Genomic DNA, 20929 nt, shown 5'->3' with positions numbered 1-20929 from the left:
AAACTCAAATTCAATAAATTCAAAGATGGTTTTCCCTTTTCACAAGATGAAGCATCAAAAACGGGTCTTACCTTAGTGCTTTCACTATTCATCTTAATAACCGGTCTGTGTGGTAAAAAGTGGCATTTATTGTTTAATTCCTTTTCCGGAACCTTTTCTATAATATTTAAATTTTCCCACTCTCTAAACACTTCTTGATATTCCTTCAAAGAATTATTTTCTTTTGCCCTCTTTATCATTTTTTGATGACGTGTCAAAGCAATGCTTTTATTATCTGATAAATTGGTAGATTCGCATTTCCAGGGTAATTCTAATTCATATCTACCATCGGGCCGAATAGATAATTTATTCTGAAAATCAATCTCGTAGTCGCAATGAAGATTTTTCGTTTTACTATTTTCCGTCGGGTCGGAAATACCCAAAACTTCAAGCTCCCATAAAGATTTCAAAGAAGCATTATTTACATGTAAGGAAAGACTTATTAGGGCATTATCCCTTACAGTATCATTTTCTTTACCCATAACCCTCCAACCCAGTTTTGTTTTGACTGCAGTTAAACCAGAAGGTAATTCTAGGTATTCGTCAGTTAACAGTTTACCAATGACATCTGCACCTATCAATAAATCAATTTCACTTTCCTCGCAAAATGTGTCACTGACTTCAATTTTCCTGCTTTTCAATTCCTCTATAACCTGAGCATTCTTGATTGTTGGAACAAATCCACATATCTTTTTTTCAGAAAAAGCTTCAAAACAACACCTAAAAGTGTTATCTAAACTGCTTATGTCAATAGCAAAAACAGAATGGGTTACAGGCGCAGTTTCCCTCCCCCCAAACAAACCATGAATTACTTTCTCCTGTCGAATAGGATCAGCCTTCATTCGCTTCATAATTTTCTCCCCAACGTATGATCGTTGGGATCCCGAATCCAAGAGAATCCTAATTTTTCTCTCTCGATCTTTAACTTTAATTAGAACACATAAAGTTTGCAAATAAACTTTCTTGCTCTTACTATTATTAGAAAGGGAAACATCCAACTTAGAGTCATTTTGTTTTACAGAACTAACATTCTGAGGACACATAAATTTTATATGATCACAACTGCAAATGGGGCATTTAATATTGGCTTTACATTGGTTTTTTAAATGGCCAATTCTTAAACATGAAAAACAAACACCTTTCTTTTGTACAAGTTGCCTCTTTTCATTTAAGCTCATATTTTCAGCTTTAAAACACTTAGCACTCATATGAGGCTTACCACAAAATATACAAACATTTTGCTTACCTTTACTGGTTTCATTTGTACTTACCAGCGCGGCAGCTGTTGCTAAATCTGAATTACCTGAAATAACATTTTTATTAAGACGCTTAACAGAATGAGTAAATCCTGATTGTGCTAAACTAATCATTTCTTCCGATTCTACTTCATGCCTTAAAAAAACACATTAGTTTTTCAAGCGTTCTTTCAGAACTCTTTTCCTGTCCCTGTTCAGAAGTTCGACTCCGCTCCCAGGCACGTAGAATATTCTCAGGTAGGCACGACTCCACTAAAGGTCCCAAGAAATCAGCAAACTTTTCCTTGGTGCGTCCTAAGCTTTCCAGCGCTCATAATTTACTTTCTATACTATCATAAAGTACTCCTAAGTCTGATGCCGTTCTGCCTGTTGTAGCATTCTTTGTAACAAGCCCAAGCAAATCTCTTACATAGATCTGCACCAGAAGGTGTTCTCTACCAAATCTTTCTTTCAGCTGCTCGATAGCTTTAGGATAATTCGCGGCGGTAACAGGAAAACTGTTCAAAAGTTGAGCTGCCTTTGAGCCAGGTACTGCACTTTGCACTAAGTAAAAAAATTTATCTTCCGGCACAATATCCGCATCTTCATGAATTTTGGAGAATTGGCTCCAAAAGCCTAAAAATTCTCTTGCATCTCCAGAAAATTTTTTCAGTTCAAGTTTAGGAAGTTTGAACTTCCTGTTTTTATTTTCTTTAGGATCCGAAATCGAAAGAAATTTAACTTTCGAAGAAATTTAATTTTCGAAATCGAAAGAATCTTGTGAATTTTTTGACTGTATTGTTACAGTTTTTGTATTGATTTATTTAGTTTGTTATTTTTAATAGAATTGTTATTAAATTGTTTCATTTCCCCGTGCAATACTACACGGGACAAATTTGAATAGAAAGCTAAGCCGAAAAAATTAAAATACTGGAGAACACGCATGTAACATTTTAATAATAGGTATCTCATGATTGTACGATTTTGCTTTTCGAGAAAATACCAGAATGTGCGGGTGCGTAATTTTAAAAAGCTTATAAAAGGAGGAAAACCTCTCAATTCAGCTAGTTGTTTTATGAGGTTGTTTAGAAAACTGCTGTTGTTTATTGTAGCGAATTTGCGGTGAAGTCGGATTAGCTTTCTCTATGTTTCTCTGTTTTAAATTAAGTTTTTAGTTGAACGTTTTTAGTAGTTTAAGAGATAACTACTGTGAGATATTACAGTATTGTATGAATATCTGAGGAACTTTAAGAAATTTTATTTGTTGTGATAATAATAAACTTTATTCACTCATCGGATTTCTGCATTCAATTCATGCACTCAACAATATGTCTGAGATGCTTATTCATGTGGTATGGATGCCAGTCCAGAAGTTTGTGACATGTACCTGAGAAACATGAATCCAACTTATGGGGTAAATATTTATAATTTGCTTGCGTGCTGATCTTGATTTTTGTTTCATCATTTTCATTTTTATTTTGGTATGTTTATTTTAATTGCTTCCTTTTGTTTTAGCCTATGAAAAAATTGGAAATACTATTTTTGTAGGTGCTGCTTGTATCAGGATAGAGTGCTGTTGGATTTTTAAGGAAATATGATTTTATTAAATCTGAAATTTTGTGTCTAAAATGTAATAAGACAAAATTTTCCTCTGTTAGCAATGTTAGTGATTGGAAAAATGGTAGTTTTTAATTAATGGAATTCCACTTGCAGCTGTACAACAGAGGGTACTGTTCTGTTTTGAGGACCACAGTCATCGCTAAATGTTTTGTTAAACTCGCTGAAAGATGGTTCATGTCACTGGTGTTTACTGTCAAAATTCTTGTAATCGTTACTTTTTTAAGAAAAAGTAAAAGGAATGAATGCCTTTTCAAAATTGGTAACAAGAATTACAAATTCTAAAGTTGTAGCAATCAGTTATGTTTTTATTATTATTGTACTTACCATGGCTATAAACATTTGGAACATATCTACTGAACAAACAATTTCTTCAGGAACGAGAAATTATTCAATTTGTAAGAAAGTGCACAAAAAACGATAAAATGAAACTCTACTTCAATTTGAAGGAACTACTGAAATGGAGATGTGAAGATATGAGGGTCGAGAATAAAAAAGAGTATGTCCTCAAAATTGGTTTGAAGGATAGAGAATCAGTCGGTTTCTGAATAGCAATTCATTTCATTTATGCATGGTGTTTAGAATTAACTTTCACTGAATTTTGTCAGTATCAACTTGACATGAATCTTAGCATGTTGTTTATTGAAACAGTTATATAAAGGGAAATCTTTGGCCATGCATTAATCAGTTAAAAATGGCAGCACTGGTAATATTGTTGAAGTTCCACAAAAATCTGTTTATGCATCAAAAAAACAATGTTGGTCATATCCTTCCGTCCCAGTGGACTTGTGAGGGGATTACCTGAGAACAAAAGAATGTTTTTTGGTTACTATCTCTAACCACTCTTCCAGAACTTTCTTAAAGTTATTGAAGAAAATATTGTTGGAGGCACTGTAATATACTGTTGGAAAATTTATAATACTGGTGAATAAAAAGAGGCCATTTAAACATTTCTGTGTTAGCTGTAAAAATAATGTTATGAATTTCGATACTGGTTGTCATGTACAAATTATTAAAAAGTTATAATGCATTACGAAAAACATTTGGTGGCAGCAGCATCCTCAAATGAAAATGTTTTCAGACATTTAAAATTATATCTGAAGTTTCACAACTCCATTTTAATCTAAATTCCCTAAACGACCCCCCCCCCCCCCGAATTCTTTGGCAGGTTGTTTAATTTACATTAAAAATTTCTAATTTTATGAATATCTGTTATTTTATATTTTCGCTTGGATTTTTCTTCAACTTAAAGATATTGTAAATATTTTCTGATTTCGACTTTTTCGGCAAATCATCGTGGGCAATATCTGAATCTGATGTCTGTAACAGAACAGTACTTAGCAGAATGCAGTATAGGATAACTTATTTTATATCTAATGATATCATTGAAAATATTCAGGAGGAATGAATGCCGATCCAATAATTTTGCCTTTAAGGTACCAAGTTCTTTTTTTTTTTTTATTGAAGTGCTGAATTATTATGATTTTTTTAAAGAAAGAATTTAATGCACATGAATATAAATTACAGGATATGGTATCTGACAAAAGAGTCGGAATTAAATTCTTCCAAGCCCTTCAGGGGCTTACTTTTGTGAGTACAGGTGTGGCAATCCCAAAGTACCCTAGCTCTTCAGCTGATCATCAACTTCGTGAGACGGGTGTCACGATCCTGGAACCCCAGTGATCTATCCTCTCTTCTGTTTCCTCTCCTCTGAGCTGAAACTTTTTTATTTAACTTCTCCCTTGTGGTTTTCCTCTTCGGAAGTTGGCGCTCATCACAAGAAACTAGAACAGCACTTGTCTCTCTCTAGTTTTCAAGTTTCGAGAAAACTGCTCACGTGTTTGGCATGTGTGGAGACCCGTGTCGCTGGAAAGGAGGGTCCTGGTAGTTGAGGGGCGAGGTACTGTCCCCAACATACTGCTTTGGCCTCTGTTTCAGCTAAACGGGAGGCGCTTTGTCATCCTCACAGGTGTCAATTGGCTGGTCGCTAGTCCTTGTGTCAGTGTCTTGGGGATAAGCTCTTAGGAGTACCTGCTTTGGGGAAAGCTGACTGTGGCGCTTCAGTATGCGTATTATAGACCTGGTTAGCTCTGGCGCTGGAATCTGCATCCCCTTGTTGGACTATGTGGAGGGTGGGGCTGTTGGTTCCGAATCTCTCTCCTTTTCATTTTCATTATGAACTCTTTAATTGAAACTTGCGTGCCAGAGCAAAAAACTAATTCTACAAAAAAAGTAAAAACCTATGTAAATGCTTATGAGGATGAACGAAAATTGCTACCTCGATTTATTGTTATAAATAACACAACAGACGAAATTAAAAAACTGTCACCTTTTTTAATACAAAAACTTATACAGTCATGTGCTGGGAAACCTAAAAATATTAGAAGATTTTGCTCAGGTGATCTTCTAGTTGAAGCTGTATCTTCCAGCCAATCTGCAACCCTTCTCAGTTTAAACAAATTGGGAAATGTAAGTCTCACCTCACAAAACCTTGAATTATAGCTGTGGAGTGATATCAAAACTTGATCTTCTCTGTGTTTCAGAAGAAGAATTCGAGACTGAACTCTCCCAAGGTGTGCAGAAAGGGTCCAAACAGCAGATTTTATGCTAAAATATTAAAAAATTCTTTAATAGTCTTGCCATTATTCAAGAAATTTAACATGGATTTTAAAAATGATGGACGTACAATTTGGAGGAAAGAATAACATGGATACATTAGCTTTGACTAAAATTTTAAGTGAAGTATGAGCTGAACAATTATCTACAATCAGGACAATTTTTGCATCATCAGGTAAATCAACCGAATTCAAATTTTGCCGAGCCTAGGGTATGAAATGATTTTCAAACCAATCGTACATCAATCAACGCTTGTGTCGTCCGTGCTCTTTTATTTGCATGATATATAGCAGGGAAAATCTTTACTCCTTCAAATGCTTGAGGTCGTGTATTATTTTTTCTGATTACAAAAAGTTTACCCTTGTACGTTCCTGCAGCATTTGCGCATGCTAAAATTGTTGGTTTAGCTTTGGAATCTTTGACACCAGTTGGAGACATTTCTGTAGATGTAGCCAGGGTATTTCATTGTACATATTGCCAGAAAAGACCAGTTTCATCAGCATTCTAAATTTGTCTTGCAGATAACGTTTCACTATTAATGAGTTCAATGGATTCATCTGCAAACAGTTCAGCAGCTTCAGTGTCAGCTGAAGCTTCTTCACTGAAACATTTTAATTGCATTATACCAGGTGATTTTAAAATTTGGTTAACCAGTCTGTGGAATATGTGCACTTAGTTTTTTAAATTCCTTTCTTCATGAAATATTTTGGCTTGAGCCATTAGCATTGGACCCATCAATGGCACATCTTCACTGTTACGCTGTCAGACCCATTCAATCATCACTTTGTCACTATAGTCACTTTTAGCATAACGGATAATTTTTCTGTTATTCATTGCATGTGCACTGTCGGAATCCACAAAAATTCATAAAGTTCCTTTTTCTGTTTTGTCATATACAGTTGACTTTCCAATGTCATACTCCTCGCATAATTTTGAGATGGATATACCTATATCCTTTTTTTTTACAGCAATTCCACTTTTTGTTTAATGGACATCAAAACACGCTTTCTATTTGTATACCCTGTTATGGGTCTAGAATTAGAAACTCTTTTCGAAATAATCGAAAGTTCAAACTTAATTTTCATAAAATTGCTGTTATAACATTCTGCAAAAAATAATAAGCTGGATCAAATAAGAAAGTTAAGGAACAGTGTAGTCTGCTATATTAACTGAAATTCTTTGGCATCAGTAATGTATAATTTTAGAGTACCTTAATTACTGGCTATGTAGCATGAGATTGGCGACTAAAGACAAATTGTTCCATTAAATTTGATCTTGCATTCTATCGTGCACTGAGGCAGTTAAGCAAGAATTGTATTAATTTAGTGATTTATTATACTTGCGTCTGTTTCATGCACATGCTTGAGGCTTATCTGAGTCCTGAATAAATTAATTCCCACATATACTTAAGCGCACTGATGGCTGAGGCTAGATATTTTGCTGCCTGATGCAGTCTCTGCGGGTCCTAAATTTTGCTACCATGCCCATCCATAAGCTCTAAATTTTTGAAGCCCTTTAATTTAGAATCCCAGTGCTTTTCCTAAATTCTAAAAATTGTATCACCGCTTAATTTTGTTGCTCGGTGCTTCTTTAACCCTTTGAGCGGCACTGGATTTTAGATCCATCATAAAGACCGGCATTTAATAATTGAGTTTGTATAATAACTTATTTTAGTCCGTACATTCATTAAGATGGTATTTACATTATTAAAGAAAGTAAGAAAGCAAAATATATTATAAGCTAATATATGCCAAGTAGCAAAACTTCTGATCACCCGATAAAGCCGGTCATAATGCTCAGAGGGATTAATTCCAAAAAATGTTCTCTTCCATAAATTGTCACTCAGCGTGGCCATATGAGCTCTGATGCCGGTTCTGGGTTTATGTAAATAAAAAAATCAGGTATTAATTCAAATAGCACTAATTGTAATCTTTTGGCCTATGAATATCATTAACAAAATCTATTTTTAGCATATGGAAAGAATTTTTTGTTAAATTTTTACTCATCAGTATTTAGCGCATTTAACTTAAATCTGTAATCATCACCAAGCATAATGTCAACATCCAAAGGTTTCCATACTCTTTGTTATTCAGTTGCTAATATAAAAGAATTGTTTAGGTATCGCTGTATGCCATTACTCAAGTTTTCATGTGTTGATAAACATGCTGGGATGAAAGCAAAATATAATAAATGATTTGCTAGGTTGGCGTCAAGGGCGTAAAATTACTAATGTTTATAAAATCAATGATGTTTTTATGTAGAATGTTTCGGTTTGAGATGTATGCCAAGCAGATACGTAGCTACGGAGCCAAATTATTGATCACACAAATTTATGTTAAAATGACTGTTTCTTCAGTAACGATCTATTTTATTTAGTGCTGAAGTGAAATTAAGAATCAAGACTCTCCACATGTTTTATTATGTGCGGAAGGGGGGAATCAAATGTGCATGCGTAAAACATAATTTTTTTAAATTTTTTATTAGTGGCTTTAAAGTCTGCATTTCAGGTCATTCCTGATATTGAACATCCGGATCTTTGCACTGTATTTACTTTCAGAAGTTCGCAAACCATGGGATTACCGCAAAAACGTTTTAAGTGTGTAATATGTTTTTCTTTTGTTGCCATATTCATGAACACATCTTTTTAGGAATTAGAAACTGTTGCCATCAAACTGAGAAATATTAGTACAAAATTTTGGTTTAAAAAATCATTCATATTTTTATTTACATTGAATTAATTATGAAGTGACCCATTTTCCTCTGTGATCCATTTTATCCCACACTACCCTGTACTTCTAAGAGACATTTTAATATTTAATTAACCCTCTGAGTGCCATTGCTGGCTTTATCCAGTCATGAGATTTTTTGTTACTTGGCATATCCTAGCTTATAATTTAAGATATTTTGCTTTCTTACTTTCATTGCTAATATAAATGCCATCTTAATGAATGCAAATTTATGAAAATAGAGACTAAAATAGATAGATATATAAATACTAATAAAGGCTCTTTAGATACTGGTTTTCATGACAGATCCAAAAACCTGGGCTGCTCAGAGGGTTAAGAACATCATTTTAAGCCCTCTTTGTGTGTCTGATGACTAGCATTCTCATGATTATAATGAAACAATTCTATTTATAAGTAATACCATATTTTTTATTGTTTTTGGGTGCTAACTTTATCTTTTAGCATATTTCTGCACGATTTTTTCACTTTTGATGACAAATTTCAGTGCAGTAATGTTCTTGGCTTCCTTTTCTGTCATTATGCAAAAAAGTCACAAAAAAACTACATTTGTTCCAAAATAAACACTAATCAATTTTTTTTACCTGACTGATTATAACAATTTTCTTTTTTTATTTTGCAGAGCGAGCCTATTCTGCTCATTTGATAAAGAAGTTACATGAGAGAGGAAGACTAAATGCAGAGTATATAAAATTTGCTATCAACAGATATGTCAAAGAGTTGGATTTTAAAATGTTTGATAGTTCATGCTGGGAAGTTCTTATAGAAAAAGTTATTGAGATTGCTGAGGTATAATAATGTTTCTTTTTGTATATTACATAAAGTATTTATGTAGTAACTTGCAGTAAGATCTTGATAAATTTCACTTAAAGTTTGAGACATTTTGAGAACTTAAATGTAGTAATGATAAAAATATAATACTATCCAAAATTTAGGTAACAACAACAAAACATGATATCTTGCAAAATAATTGGTTTATTGTAATGAAAATTTGTATACAAAGGCACAGTACTATGAAACAGTGGTTAGTAGCATAATAAAATAAACAGGAGATAAGTATTTTGCAATGTGTATGTGTGTGGGGAAACCTGAGTACTTTCCCAACCATTCTAGAAATACAAAGAAAACACTTTGTATTTCTAGAATGGTTGGGCAATAAGGAGTGTAGCTACCTTGTACAACTTTGTATGTCTCAGAATGTGCTTTACTGTTTTTTTGTATTCTTGTGGCCATAAATCCCATTCTTCTGATGGGAAGAATTTTAATTTCCAAAAATTCCTGGAAGAGTTCTGATGTCATATAGTTCCTCTTCATAGAATATCATAAACATGGTCTGTAGGATTTAGATCCATAGGTGACCTCATTGGCCACACTGTACAGCGAATGTTTTCTGTAAAAAATCATTAAGGCTTTGCACACAGCTTGCCATCCATAAAAAAGTGTTTAACAGCTCTCTGGAAAAGATTCACATAAGGTTAAACAATTTCATCCCTCTAATGCTGTGTGGTCAAAGTGGCCACATCAAAGACATGCCCTAGTGAATGACAGGGCCGGTCCTAGGCGGTAGGCAATTGCCTATGGCAGTAAAACCAACTGAACTACCACAAAAATAAGAACTCAAAAAATATATATTGCGATTGCCTGAATCTATAAAATAAAGGAATAGTAAAATAAATACTACAGAAATCGACAGGCTTCTGACCATATATTATATCCATCTGCTGTATTCTGAGATGCACAGGGGTGTTTGTGCTCCAGGGAAAACCCGGAATTTCGGGGATTTTGAACTTCGATACCCGGAAATTCCGGGGATCGTCGTTGAAAAGGAAGTAGGAATAATAATGAATTATTTATTTTGATCTGGGTAATTTTGTTTGTTTTGAAAGCAGAAAATGCAAGGTCAGTGTGTGTGGTGAAAACTTTTCCTTTCTTTCTCCAAAGCAGTGATAATGCGTGAAAAGGGGGAAAAACTTCTTTTTTGTTCTTTCCTTATTGCGAGTTATGACTCATTCCTGCGGTTCTCGGACATTCTCTTCTGGATTCTTTTTGGCAAGTAGGCGCGGCAGAAAAAAAAGGGAGAGACTTCGTTCGACCAGATGTGCGATCACTTGACTCTGAGTTCAAAGGTCTTATCTCTCCTGGCGTGGCGCCAATAAGTAGAGAAGGGGGATTTTTCGCCGTACTAGCTATTTGTCATTGATTGCTTCTCACCTTTTTTTTCTCCACTGTGTAAAATTTTCGTTTCATTTATTGATGCACGTGTAAATTTTTCGTTTCGTTTATTGAAATATTTTTTTATTTATGTACGCAAGAGAATTTCACTATGAAATTTCTTGATATAAATAGTGATATTATACAATTAGAAGAAGGTGTCTGGAATGCATTTAGGTGGAATTGGATTGAACGGAGAGATGGTAATGGGGATACCATCGGCACATGGTGCAAGAAAATAAATGTTGCTGGACAAGCATATTGTGTTTTTTGTAACTGTGGATTGTAATTGTGTTTTTTGTAACTAAAGATCTGTGGGATGCTCTTATTGCATTTTATTTTCACTACTTGGATAAAACTGATAAAGGGGATTATTTTTCTTATGTTGAAACTGTATACAATAAAAGAAATATTTCTGCAGCTCAGAAAAAAAATGTTGAAGGGGTGTATTCTTGCTTGCATTCCCAACAACTCACAAAGGATGCTTTAGCTCGGAAAAAAAGAATACTAAATGGGTTATTTGTTATGCAAAACAAAACTTTATTGCATATGGCATTATATTCAGCAGTATTACCAGAGTTCAACACATATATTAAATTATTTGAAACAAAAAAACCAATGCTTCATTTAATACATTCCAGTATTTATAAATTGATGGCAAAATTTTTCTCTTTTTTTATGAAGCCAGAAAATATGGAGTGCACATCTTATAATGATTTATTAAAGGTTGATGTCACAAATCCAGAATTCCATCTACCTAGCAAAGTAATATTTACTGGTGCAGAAGCTTCCACTCTCCTGAAGAAATTATCAAAAAATCATCCAATAGCAAAAGAATTCCAAATTTCTCTGATGAAAGCTTATACTAATACAGCACAGCATATGAAACAGAAATTGCACCTTAAAAATTCATATCTAATTAGTTTTACAGCATTAGATCCAGAGCTAAGAGGTAAAACCAGTACAATATTAGTTTTTGAAAAATTATCATCTTTTATGTCCCATATTTTTAGTGATAATGAAAAGTCAAAAGTAGAAGCTGAAATAAGGTCATACCAGAGTGATATTGATATCACCAAAGAAATGCTCTACACATCTGATGAAAGTGAAAATCAAGTCAAGTGTACAATTGATAAATATTGGTCTAAAGTTTTTAATTTAAAAGATGATTTCACAAATGATTATAAGATTCCTACATTGGCTAAATTGGTCAAAACCTGCCTTAGCTGCTTCCATGGCCCATTAGTGGAAAGTGCATTCAACTTAATGGATACACTTGTCACTGACTGTAGAACCTCTCTTAAGATTGATTCCCTAGATGCAGTGCAGACTATTAAATATGATTTAATGGCTTCTAAAGAAACCTCATGTGAAAAATATGGCTAAAAAAATCCAATGACTGATCCAATTCACAAAGATCTCTTACTGAATATGAACAGAAGTTGGAAAACATATCAAGAGGACTTAAAAACATGTATTTCAGATGAGTCACCTATAAAAGTCTCTGAAAAACCTTCTACATTAACAGAAAAGCAAACTGCTTCTACCTCTGCATGTGCAGTTCTCGAGGAAATTTCTTCAACTGTAAATGAGGAAAATAAAAGTCAAGCTTCCTGCAATTATGAAGTTCACCACAAAAGAAAGACAAGCCCACAAACATCAGAAAATAAAAAAAAGCAGCAGAAATTAGATATTTTTTTTAAAAAATTAATTCAGGTAATTTAAAATATTTACATAAAATGTAATAGTTTATATGTTTGAAAATTTATGGTTATTAATTTTGCAAAAAAAGTAATTCATTGAACTTTTATAATTAGGTCATTCAATACTTCATAATTATAATTTTTCATTTCTCTCCCCCCCTTCTCGAAACTCCAAAATGTCGGTAGTAAGTCCGTAAAAGTTTCAGGGGATTTTTTTGGGTCCCACAAACACCCCTGAAGAATAGACAAGCTTCTAAGTTCTGGGTAGGGGGTATTTGTATGCGACTGTGTGGCACAATGTGAGAAATGTGTACCTGCCACTGACAAAAATTAACAAGCATTTTATGCCATCTAATAAAAGAGCGTCAGATTTAAAACAGTGCTTTATTTATGCAGTAACGTCCATTCAGTCCATTTGGATTTGGTAGTGTTGCAATTTTTCTAACATTTACAGCACAGTGGATGTGAAAATTGCTTTTTAGAGTCAAATTAGTATTGTTTGTTGTACCTTCTCATTTGATATTCTAAGTTCAGTTAAGGACTTTTTTTTTCAGAATTGGCTTTTTATGGATTTATATTTAATTACAATTTTCTGGGAAACTATTAAACTGATTTCAGTACAACTTTTTACTGTCTATATTGCTATTAACTTTAAAATTTTAAATAAGACAACTTTTTAGGTAGTTGCTCCATGGGTGTATATCTGAAACTTATATAACATTTTTTAAAATCCCTATATTTTGATCCATGGCATCTCAGTTTATTTTTTACCATTATTTAGAAGGTACCGTGTATATTTGGTTTTAATTGTTCAACTAACCTTATCCAATTAAGATTTTGTTTTAGAATGTTGAATGAAGAATAAAACTATCTGGTAGCCACAGGGTTTGTATGGTACTTAAGAGTCCTTAAAAGTCCTAGATTTTTTTTGGAATTGATATTTGGTCCTTAAAAGTCCTTAATTTCAGCCAAAATCTGCAGAAGGTCCTTAATTTTAATCAACTGAAATTTGTCTGTTTTTATGACTGTCATTTTGAGTGTGAATTAGCATTTTGGAGGAATATTCTTGGCAATTTGCTGACAAATATTGTTATCTTTTGAATGGGTTCATGGATTATTTGTTCCTATTTCTAATATAAATGGTAGAATACTGTAATTTCATAGTGAAAGAAGTGAAACATAAGCATTTCGAAATTATTTCATTTTTGATTATGAAGAGCTGTTAAACAACTTTTCGCTTTTGGGGATGTGAATTCTTTTATAAAATGGTTCTACATTTGGCGACGTATCAAAATTTTAGCGATTTTAAGATCAGTTTCTATAGAAAATTTTTAATTCTGATATCTGGGAATTTTTCGATGATTTTTCTAAATCATTGTAACATTGATAAACCACATTAAAATAATGGTAATACATTAAACTTATATTAAAATAAAGTATTTTTAATTTTTGGTGTCATAAAGTTCCATTCTGGCCACTTATTATACAATATTTTGAATCTGAACAATAAACAAGGTATAACGCTATAAAGGCACAATTTACGAAACAGTTCTTAGCAAAAGCAAAATAGCTCTGCAATTAATTTAAAATGTCTTTTTAATTTTTTTCATGGTAAGAGTTTTTTTCCATGTAATTGTCACTGAATATTCCGAATTCTCAGAATATGCATATTTCTCTAGAAAATTAATTTGATACTTTTTCCCTCTGATTTTTTTTTTTTCAAAATATTTCTGGCTTTATGCTGTTACAGAATTGGTAGGGATAATGTTTCTTTAGCATTTTAGACATTGCAGCTTGGAAATTTTAGAAGGATTTAAGTCAAGATTTATAGGTTCATGATTCTAGCAGATTCCAGGAAATATGACGAAAAATATTTCCATGATACTAACACACAATGGATGTATTTTACAGAGAATTTGTGATGAATTTTTTACTTTTTGGAGAACTCTGAAACTATGAAAATATAATATTTGAATGTTTTACTTCTGATATTGGAATAATTTTCTTAACATGTTTGTTTATTTTCCCTTTATTTTCTCTACTTATCACTAGACTGTTTTCTCTACTTTTCACAAGCTGGAAAATATAAAAAATGCATATAATCTTATCACATAGACAGGTATTACAGAAAGGAATTTTTCTATTAATAAAGAAATTGGACTCTGACAATTTAAAAGATTCATCTTAATGTGTTAATGCATCACACACAGGGTTGTCAGTAGGCATTTCCCATCTGTTGCTATCGCTGTGGATTTTAAATTCTACTGCATAGTGCCCTTCTAAATGCTGTTTCCGGTGTCTGCTGTAAATTCTAAGAGTTTTGTTGTTTCTAGATTTTGTTGCTCAGTGTGTCACTAAATTCTAAAAATTCTGCCACACCAGCTCTGTAACTGGCCCTTACCATACCATATATATTTCATATTTCTTCTGAATGTTCATATTACTAAAAAATAAAATTAGCAGTTTTTTCTATACATTCTAAATGCATTAGTTTTTTTAGAATAGCAGAAATCTTTAATTAAATCCTAAAATTCTAAAATGAAAAGGAAACATGATGAGGAAAGTCTCTATATCTCCCATTCTACTGGGCCGATTGACGAAATTCAACTTGCATTTTTCATATCTCGGAAGTGCGACTTACGATATGTATTAGATTTATATATAGCTTTGTTCTAATATAGGTATTTTGACACAAAATATAACTTTTTCTAAAATAACATGCCAATATTTTTCCATATTTCGATTCTATGACTTAAATTATGCCAAACTGCTAAGTTTTGTAAAGATCGCACGAGTAGTTTTTAACAAATTAGCTCTCAAAATTTTATCTGCTTAAAATTAATATAATTTGGTATATATTTATGAATCTCTCTCTCTCTCTCTCTTTTTTTTTTTTTTAATTAAACTTACTTGATTCTTTCTTCCAAAGTTCAAAATTTAAGCTTAATCCAAATATAATTTTCGCAGATTTTTTTATGATTTATTTTTATATTTTGTATTTTTAAATATTTTTTATAAATGTTTCGAAAAATAAATTTTTCAAAATATTTTTTAATTATAAACTATCAAATTTTTACTATTATCTTAAAATAGATGTATTTCTAATCATACCTGCAAAAAATTACAGTTTTTTTATTCAAAATTTCCTAAGATATCTGTGAATTTACATATTAGTGTGTTTTGAAATTTGGCATATTTGTTATAAGTGATAATAATTCCAAATGTGATTTATAGACTTTGTTAAAATTATTTGGAAGTAAGAACGATGACCATTTTTCCGCTCGTGTACAAAGAAAAATAGGTTGCAATAAATTAAGAAAGGCTTTAAGTGAATTAATTATTCATTGGGAAAATCATGAAAAATACACAAAGATAAATTTTTAAATTTCTCCATAAGTTTCATAATTTGAGTCATAGAATCAAAATATGGAAAAAAATTGGCCTGTCATTTCATAAAAAATACGATTTTTGTGTCAAAATATCTATATGAGAACAATGCTGTATATAAATCTAATATATGTCCTAATTGGCCCAGTAAAACGGGAGATATAGAACTGTCTCATTTTTTTACTTCCTTGTACGAAGTAAAGAAAGTATTGTGATCACAAAAAATTCCAGGTACCACATTTGAACTAAAATATTCATTTTGACCTCTATAGAAGAAAATTCATTTTCATAATTCATTCATTCATTTCATAATTCATTTTAACCATTAAATAAAAGGTCAAAATGAATATTTAATGCAATTTAATGATGTTTTTGCAGGTCATCTGTATGTATGGACTCTTTCCAAAAAATTATAAAATTGATTTAAAGTATATTGAGAAGAGATATTTTTCGTGGCCTCTGTACGTACGTGCGTATAAATCAAACTAAAAAAACTCGCAAACTCAAATAACTCGCATAACTCAAAAACGAGTAGCCTCAGAACTTTGAAATTTTGTGTATAGGGCAGCTATAGGATGTAGTTGTGCACCTCCCTTTTTGGTTGCAAACAGCCATACCAAAAACAAATAAGTATGTATATTTATATACACACATATACCCTTTCTGTTACTCGGCTGTGTAAGCTCAGTTTTTTTATTATATGTTGCTAAATTGGGCATATTTTGCTTTTAAAAATGATTGAATTATGCTGTTCTTGAATTATGTTGTTCTTATCTTCTGGTTAAGTTTTTTAAGCCTTTAGTTGACCTGCGTGCAATATTTGTAGAATTATCAACAATTTCTAATATTTCCAAAAAGAATCATCATTAACACAATTTTTTCACAGCTACTTAGAATGAAAAGAATATGTAATACAGTAAGACCCCGCTTAACGCGGGGGATACGTTCCATCGAAGTAGAGCGTAATGCGAAACAGCACTAAGCGAGGCTATCTTAACATGTAAATAATGGGGTTAGGGGAAGACGGATAAAAAATGGTTAGGCATTAAATTTAATAATGTTTTTTTTTAATAAAAATAAAATCAAACATTTATTTCTTACAAAAATAAAAACAATATAAACGCATATACTTTTAAAAACAAATAAAATTCTCAGTCAGATCATTCAGTCTATTCTGGGTTTAAAATTTTCTGCCTTTTTGTCAAGAAGGCATTATGATAGATTGGCTTAATGGCATATTGCGTTCAATTTCATCGTCAATCCATATAGACAGTCGTTTTCCCATTTCCTCTATAATGTTATTTCTAGAACGGGTAATTCTAGTTGCAGAGCTTGACGTAGTTGCAGTTGCCGATGACAGTATTTTTTCTTTATTCTTAAGAATTGTCCTTATTGTTGAAGTTGCCAAAATCATTGCAGCACTAATTTGAGATTGACGTTCACCAGAATCTAATCTTCTAATCACTTGCTTTTGAGTTTCCAGTGAAATGCTTTTCTGGTTGCTTTCTTTTCTTGTTTTTTATTATCACCCATGATAAAAACTAAAAATCATAATATTTGTCACTGTATTAATCGTTATAGTATTATACAAATTTAAACTTACAATAATGTCAACAAATGTTTCAAATGATAAAAATGCGTCCACAAAGCAAGAAACACAACTACACTGTTTCGGATATGTTGTTTGGAAACCTAGTGCTGCGCACAATTTCGGAGAATCCCCGGGTTGAAATAAAAGAGCGCTAAACCGAAACAGCGTTAAGCAGGGTCTTACTGTACTACAAGAACACTTACAAGAAGAAATACTTTACTTCGTCAAAATTTTGAAAAATAACCAAATTCCTCATAAAATAAATAAAAATACCTTGAAAAAAGCTGGCATTAGCCTTGCCAATTTTTAGATAATTTGTGTTGGATAATGAAATTTTATACTTAAAGCCCATTTTAAGGTATAAAATGAATGGCTGATTCAGATTATCTAATGTAAAAATTGTATAAATGTGCAGATTTCTCCTACATACATTTTCTTTCCTCCAAAGATTTTGGCACTATACTTTAATACTATTATTTAATAGTTTTAAATTACTTAGAAGGCCAAACTCTACTTTTATTAACAAATCGAGCCTTTTCATTTTTCATAGTAGCTTGAAGAATGACGACTTTTATTAACAAATGACTTTTTTCCAATTTACTCTTTCTTTTGTGACCAAAAATAAGTAATTTTAGCTGAATTAGCCATTTTCACTTATTTTTAGCAGTCTTCTAACAACTTGACTGACACCATTTTGAGATCTTTCCGTGTCTTTTCTCGTCGGTCACTCCCTCTATAAAAAAAGGGGGGACAAGAATTTCCACCAAACTACAATCTCAGCCCATTGGCCTATGCAGTTTTTATTGCTTCGCCCAACTACGTCACTCAACAAGAAGGAAGGTTGGTTGGGCACGGAAGGGTTTTGCGCCCTTTTCCAAAAAATTTTTCGGATGCAAAGGACGGCACCTCTCAGGTCAGTTTTTTTGTTTCTTTTGTCATAGTTTTTTTTGGTCCTAATAAGACCGTGCGACGTTTGTTTTCTTGCATAATTTAATTGCTTTTTTATTTGATTACAGCACCATTCTTTTTATAAAAGTTCTATTTTCTTTAAGGTTTAAAGGACCAGCCCGTACGTTGTTGTAATTTTTTGACTAATAGCAGACCGCTATTTATTTTATTTTATTTTGATTTTGATTATAATTGTACATTGCTCGGATTTGCAATTGCTTTTAACACCCTAATGTGTGTTTCAGCGGATGCGTCGGGAAAAAGGAACAGAGCAGTGAAGCTCCAAAAAAGGATTTATTCCAAAAAAGATATATTCGGGAATACTAATGTTCTTTTAAAAAAATTTTTCGCATTAAACAAGAGCTTCAATGGTCTGTTTTGGCGAAACACGTAATGGTATTTAACCTAGTTTGACAATCAGTTTTTTCCCCGTGAAAAGCCAATTGAGAGTACGAGTGGGTTAGTTTACCATTTTACTGCTATGTAATTATTGTATTTTGTTTTATTGCAATTTATGTTTTCATATTAATTTTTACTTTTTATGTATTGGCATTTTTTCAATCTGTATTTTTTATATGTATTTACTTTTCTTATATTTTTTTTTCCGTCAATCTATTTTTCATGTGAGTTAACTTTTCACATATCACAACGGTCAGATTAATTTTTTCGTGCATTAGCATGTCTTCCAGCATTAATTTTGGCTGTTTTTTCGTGTGTTTACAGTTTTTTTCCAGTTTTCCAGACAAATTTCTTCGTAGTTTATTTTTGTAATACAGCGTTAAAATATTTCGTGGAGCTACAGCTCCTGGTAACTTTTTAGCAAAATCACTGCAATGTTTCTATCTACTACTATTATTTCATATCTTTTTGCAGCATTATGCGCAAAAAATTTTTAAGACCAAATAGGTCTTACGTCTAATTACTTGTTAGCTTTACATGTTCTTTTTCAATTTATAAATATATGTATATACGTTTAGTGCGGCCGATTGCAACCAAAATATGAGGTGCACATCTGCATGTTATAGCAGTCCTATAGACAAAATTTCAACGTTCTGAGGCTACTCGTTTTTGAGTTATGCGAGATACGTACATACGTTCGTACAGACGCCACGAAAATTTCTCTTCAGAATTCATGTTAAAGCAGTTTTATATTTTTTTTGAAGGAAAAGAGTCTTTTATTCTGTTCTTACGTACAGATATCATGCAAAAACATCGTTAAATTGCATTCGATAGGGGTCAAAATGGATATTTTCGTTGAAATATGCTGCCTGAAACTTTTCGCAATTATAATACATCCTTTTCACTTTTTACAAGGAAGTAAAAATATTCTAATACTTTTTTTTTTGCGAATAAGAAATACAATAATACAGTAAGAAATACAGTAAATTATAATAAATAATTTTATTATAATTTACTGTATTTCTTTTATAATAAACTATAAAAGAAATACAGTAAAGTAAAAAGAACAAACGATATAAGACCTATATGGTCAAAAACTTTGTGCATTGTGCTGCAAAATTTAGAAAAAGGTTAATAGAAAATCCTAGTTCGTGCACTAAAAAGCAGCTGAAATACTGTGGTTCTGTGAAAACATGAACATAAGCAAAATAAGTTGCAATGAAATGTGTTACAAGAGAAAAAAATACAACATTTGAATATTTACAAGTAAAAATCAATACTAATAGTAAGCATTATGCTAATCTAATTAAGGTATATTTAAAAGATTAGTAAAAGTACTAACAAATTATTTGAGCAAAAATATAAAAAACTAATAAGCAGTAAATTCCAGATTAGCCTAATTCGAATCTCATTATGGCTCATCAGGAAAAATTATTTTTTAATGAATTTCAAATCAAGCTAACTCCAGATAATTGAATGGTATTGCCGATGTACAAAATAAAATAAATAGCAATTTGCTATTAGTCAAAATATACAAATTTTATGGAAGCACTTACTAGCTTAAAGAGTTAATACTTTGTAAAAGTACCAAAAATTAAATTTAAAATTTTAATATTAGTATAACGTAGGAATTGCAGCAAGGGTTTTGCCCAGACCAAAAATTTTTTACAAGGGGGAAAAAAATTGTTTAAAACCAGACCTGGAGAGACGCTATCTTCATCATTGTAATATCAAACTCGAAAAGGGGGTTTCAGCCCCAAGCAAGCATACTGCTAACCAACAAGGCGCAGGATGATGTAAAACGGGGAAAAAACGTCATTAGGAAAGAGCCAATGAAAAGTGACTGACCGTTGGCAAAAACCTGACTCAGTGCAAGGGGGGTCAATGTTCCGAAATATGCTAAAATGGTTCAAGATGGCGTGTTGCTTTAGGAGTTTGAAGAAATTTGGCCTGGGTGAAAATGGTTAATTCAACAAAATGTTATCAAAATGGCCACAAAAGTAAGCAGAAATAATGAAATATTTCTATTAATAATTAATAGATATTTGTTAATTAAAGTCGGTGGGGGGGAAACACTGAAAAATTCAGCTCTCCTTACCATGGACGTTTTAAAAAATTGCACGATTCAGTATTTCAAACAAAAATCATCAGCTTTTTCAAAAATTAATTGTATTATGCTAAGCAGTAATAAAAATCCTTTCAGGTAACATTAGTTCCATTTTCCCCCTTTCAATTATAGTAATATTTAAGTTTGTTTAAATTATACATACTTTCTTAATCTGAATTTTACCAAATACACTTTTTCCACAGAAGTTAATTTTGCAAAATGAGGGTTTTTTTTTTTTCCCTTTTCTTTTTTCTTTTTTTTGTATGGGCAATGTATTAATGACATAACCCTTGCGTTCGGCAAGTTTCACTGTGCTCATTAAATTTTATGAT

The 20929-nt window shown here is 32.0% G+C and overlaps 1 protein-coding gene across 1 annotated transcript in view; it reads left to right on the top strand.

The window, feature by feature from the left end:
* The window catches only part of LOC118194572 (uncharacterized), a 61652-nt gene that overhangs the window by 39164 nt on the left and 1559 nt on the right, over positions 1 to 20929 (top strand). Inside the window, exon 2 of the mRNA XM_085813604.1 lies at positions 8874 to 9040. Within this exon, the coding sequence (XP_085669730.1) occupies positions 8874 to 9040 (167 nt within the window). The remainder of the gene's footprint in view (positions 1 to 8873; positions 9041 to 20929) is intronic.

Source organism: Stegodyphus dumicola, chromosome 3 (genome assembly GCF_044657685.1).
Source record: "Stegodyphus dumicola isolate Sdum_Otavi_A_Nest chromosome 3, ASM4465768v1".
Taxonomy (NCBI): domain Eukaryota; kingdom Metazoa; phylum Arthropoda; class Arachnida; order Araneae; family Eresidae; genus Stegodyphus; species Stegodyphus dumicola.
Note: the sequence above shows the minus strand (reverse complement) of the source record. Positions and strands in the feature narration are given on the sequence as shown.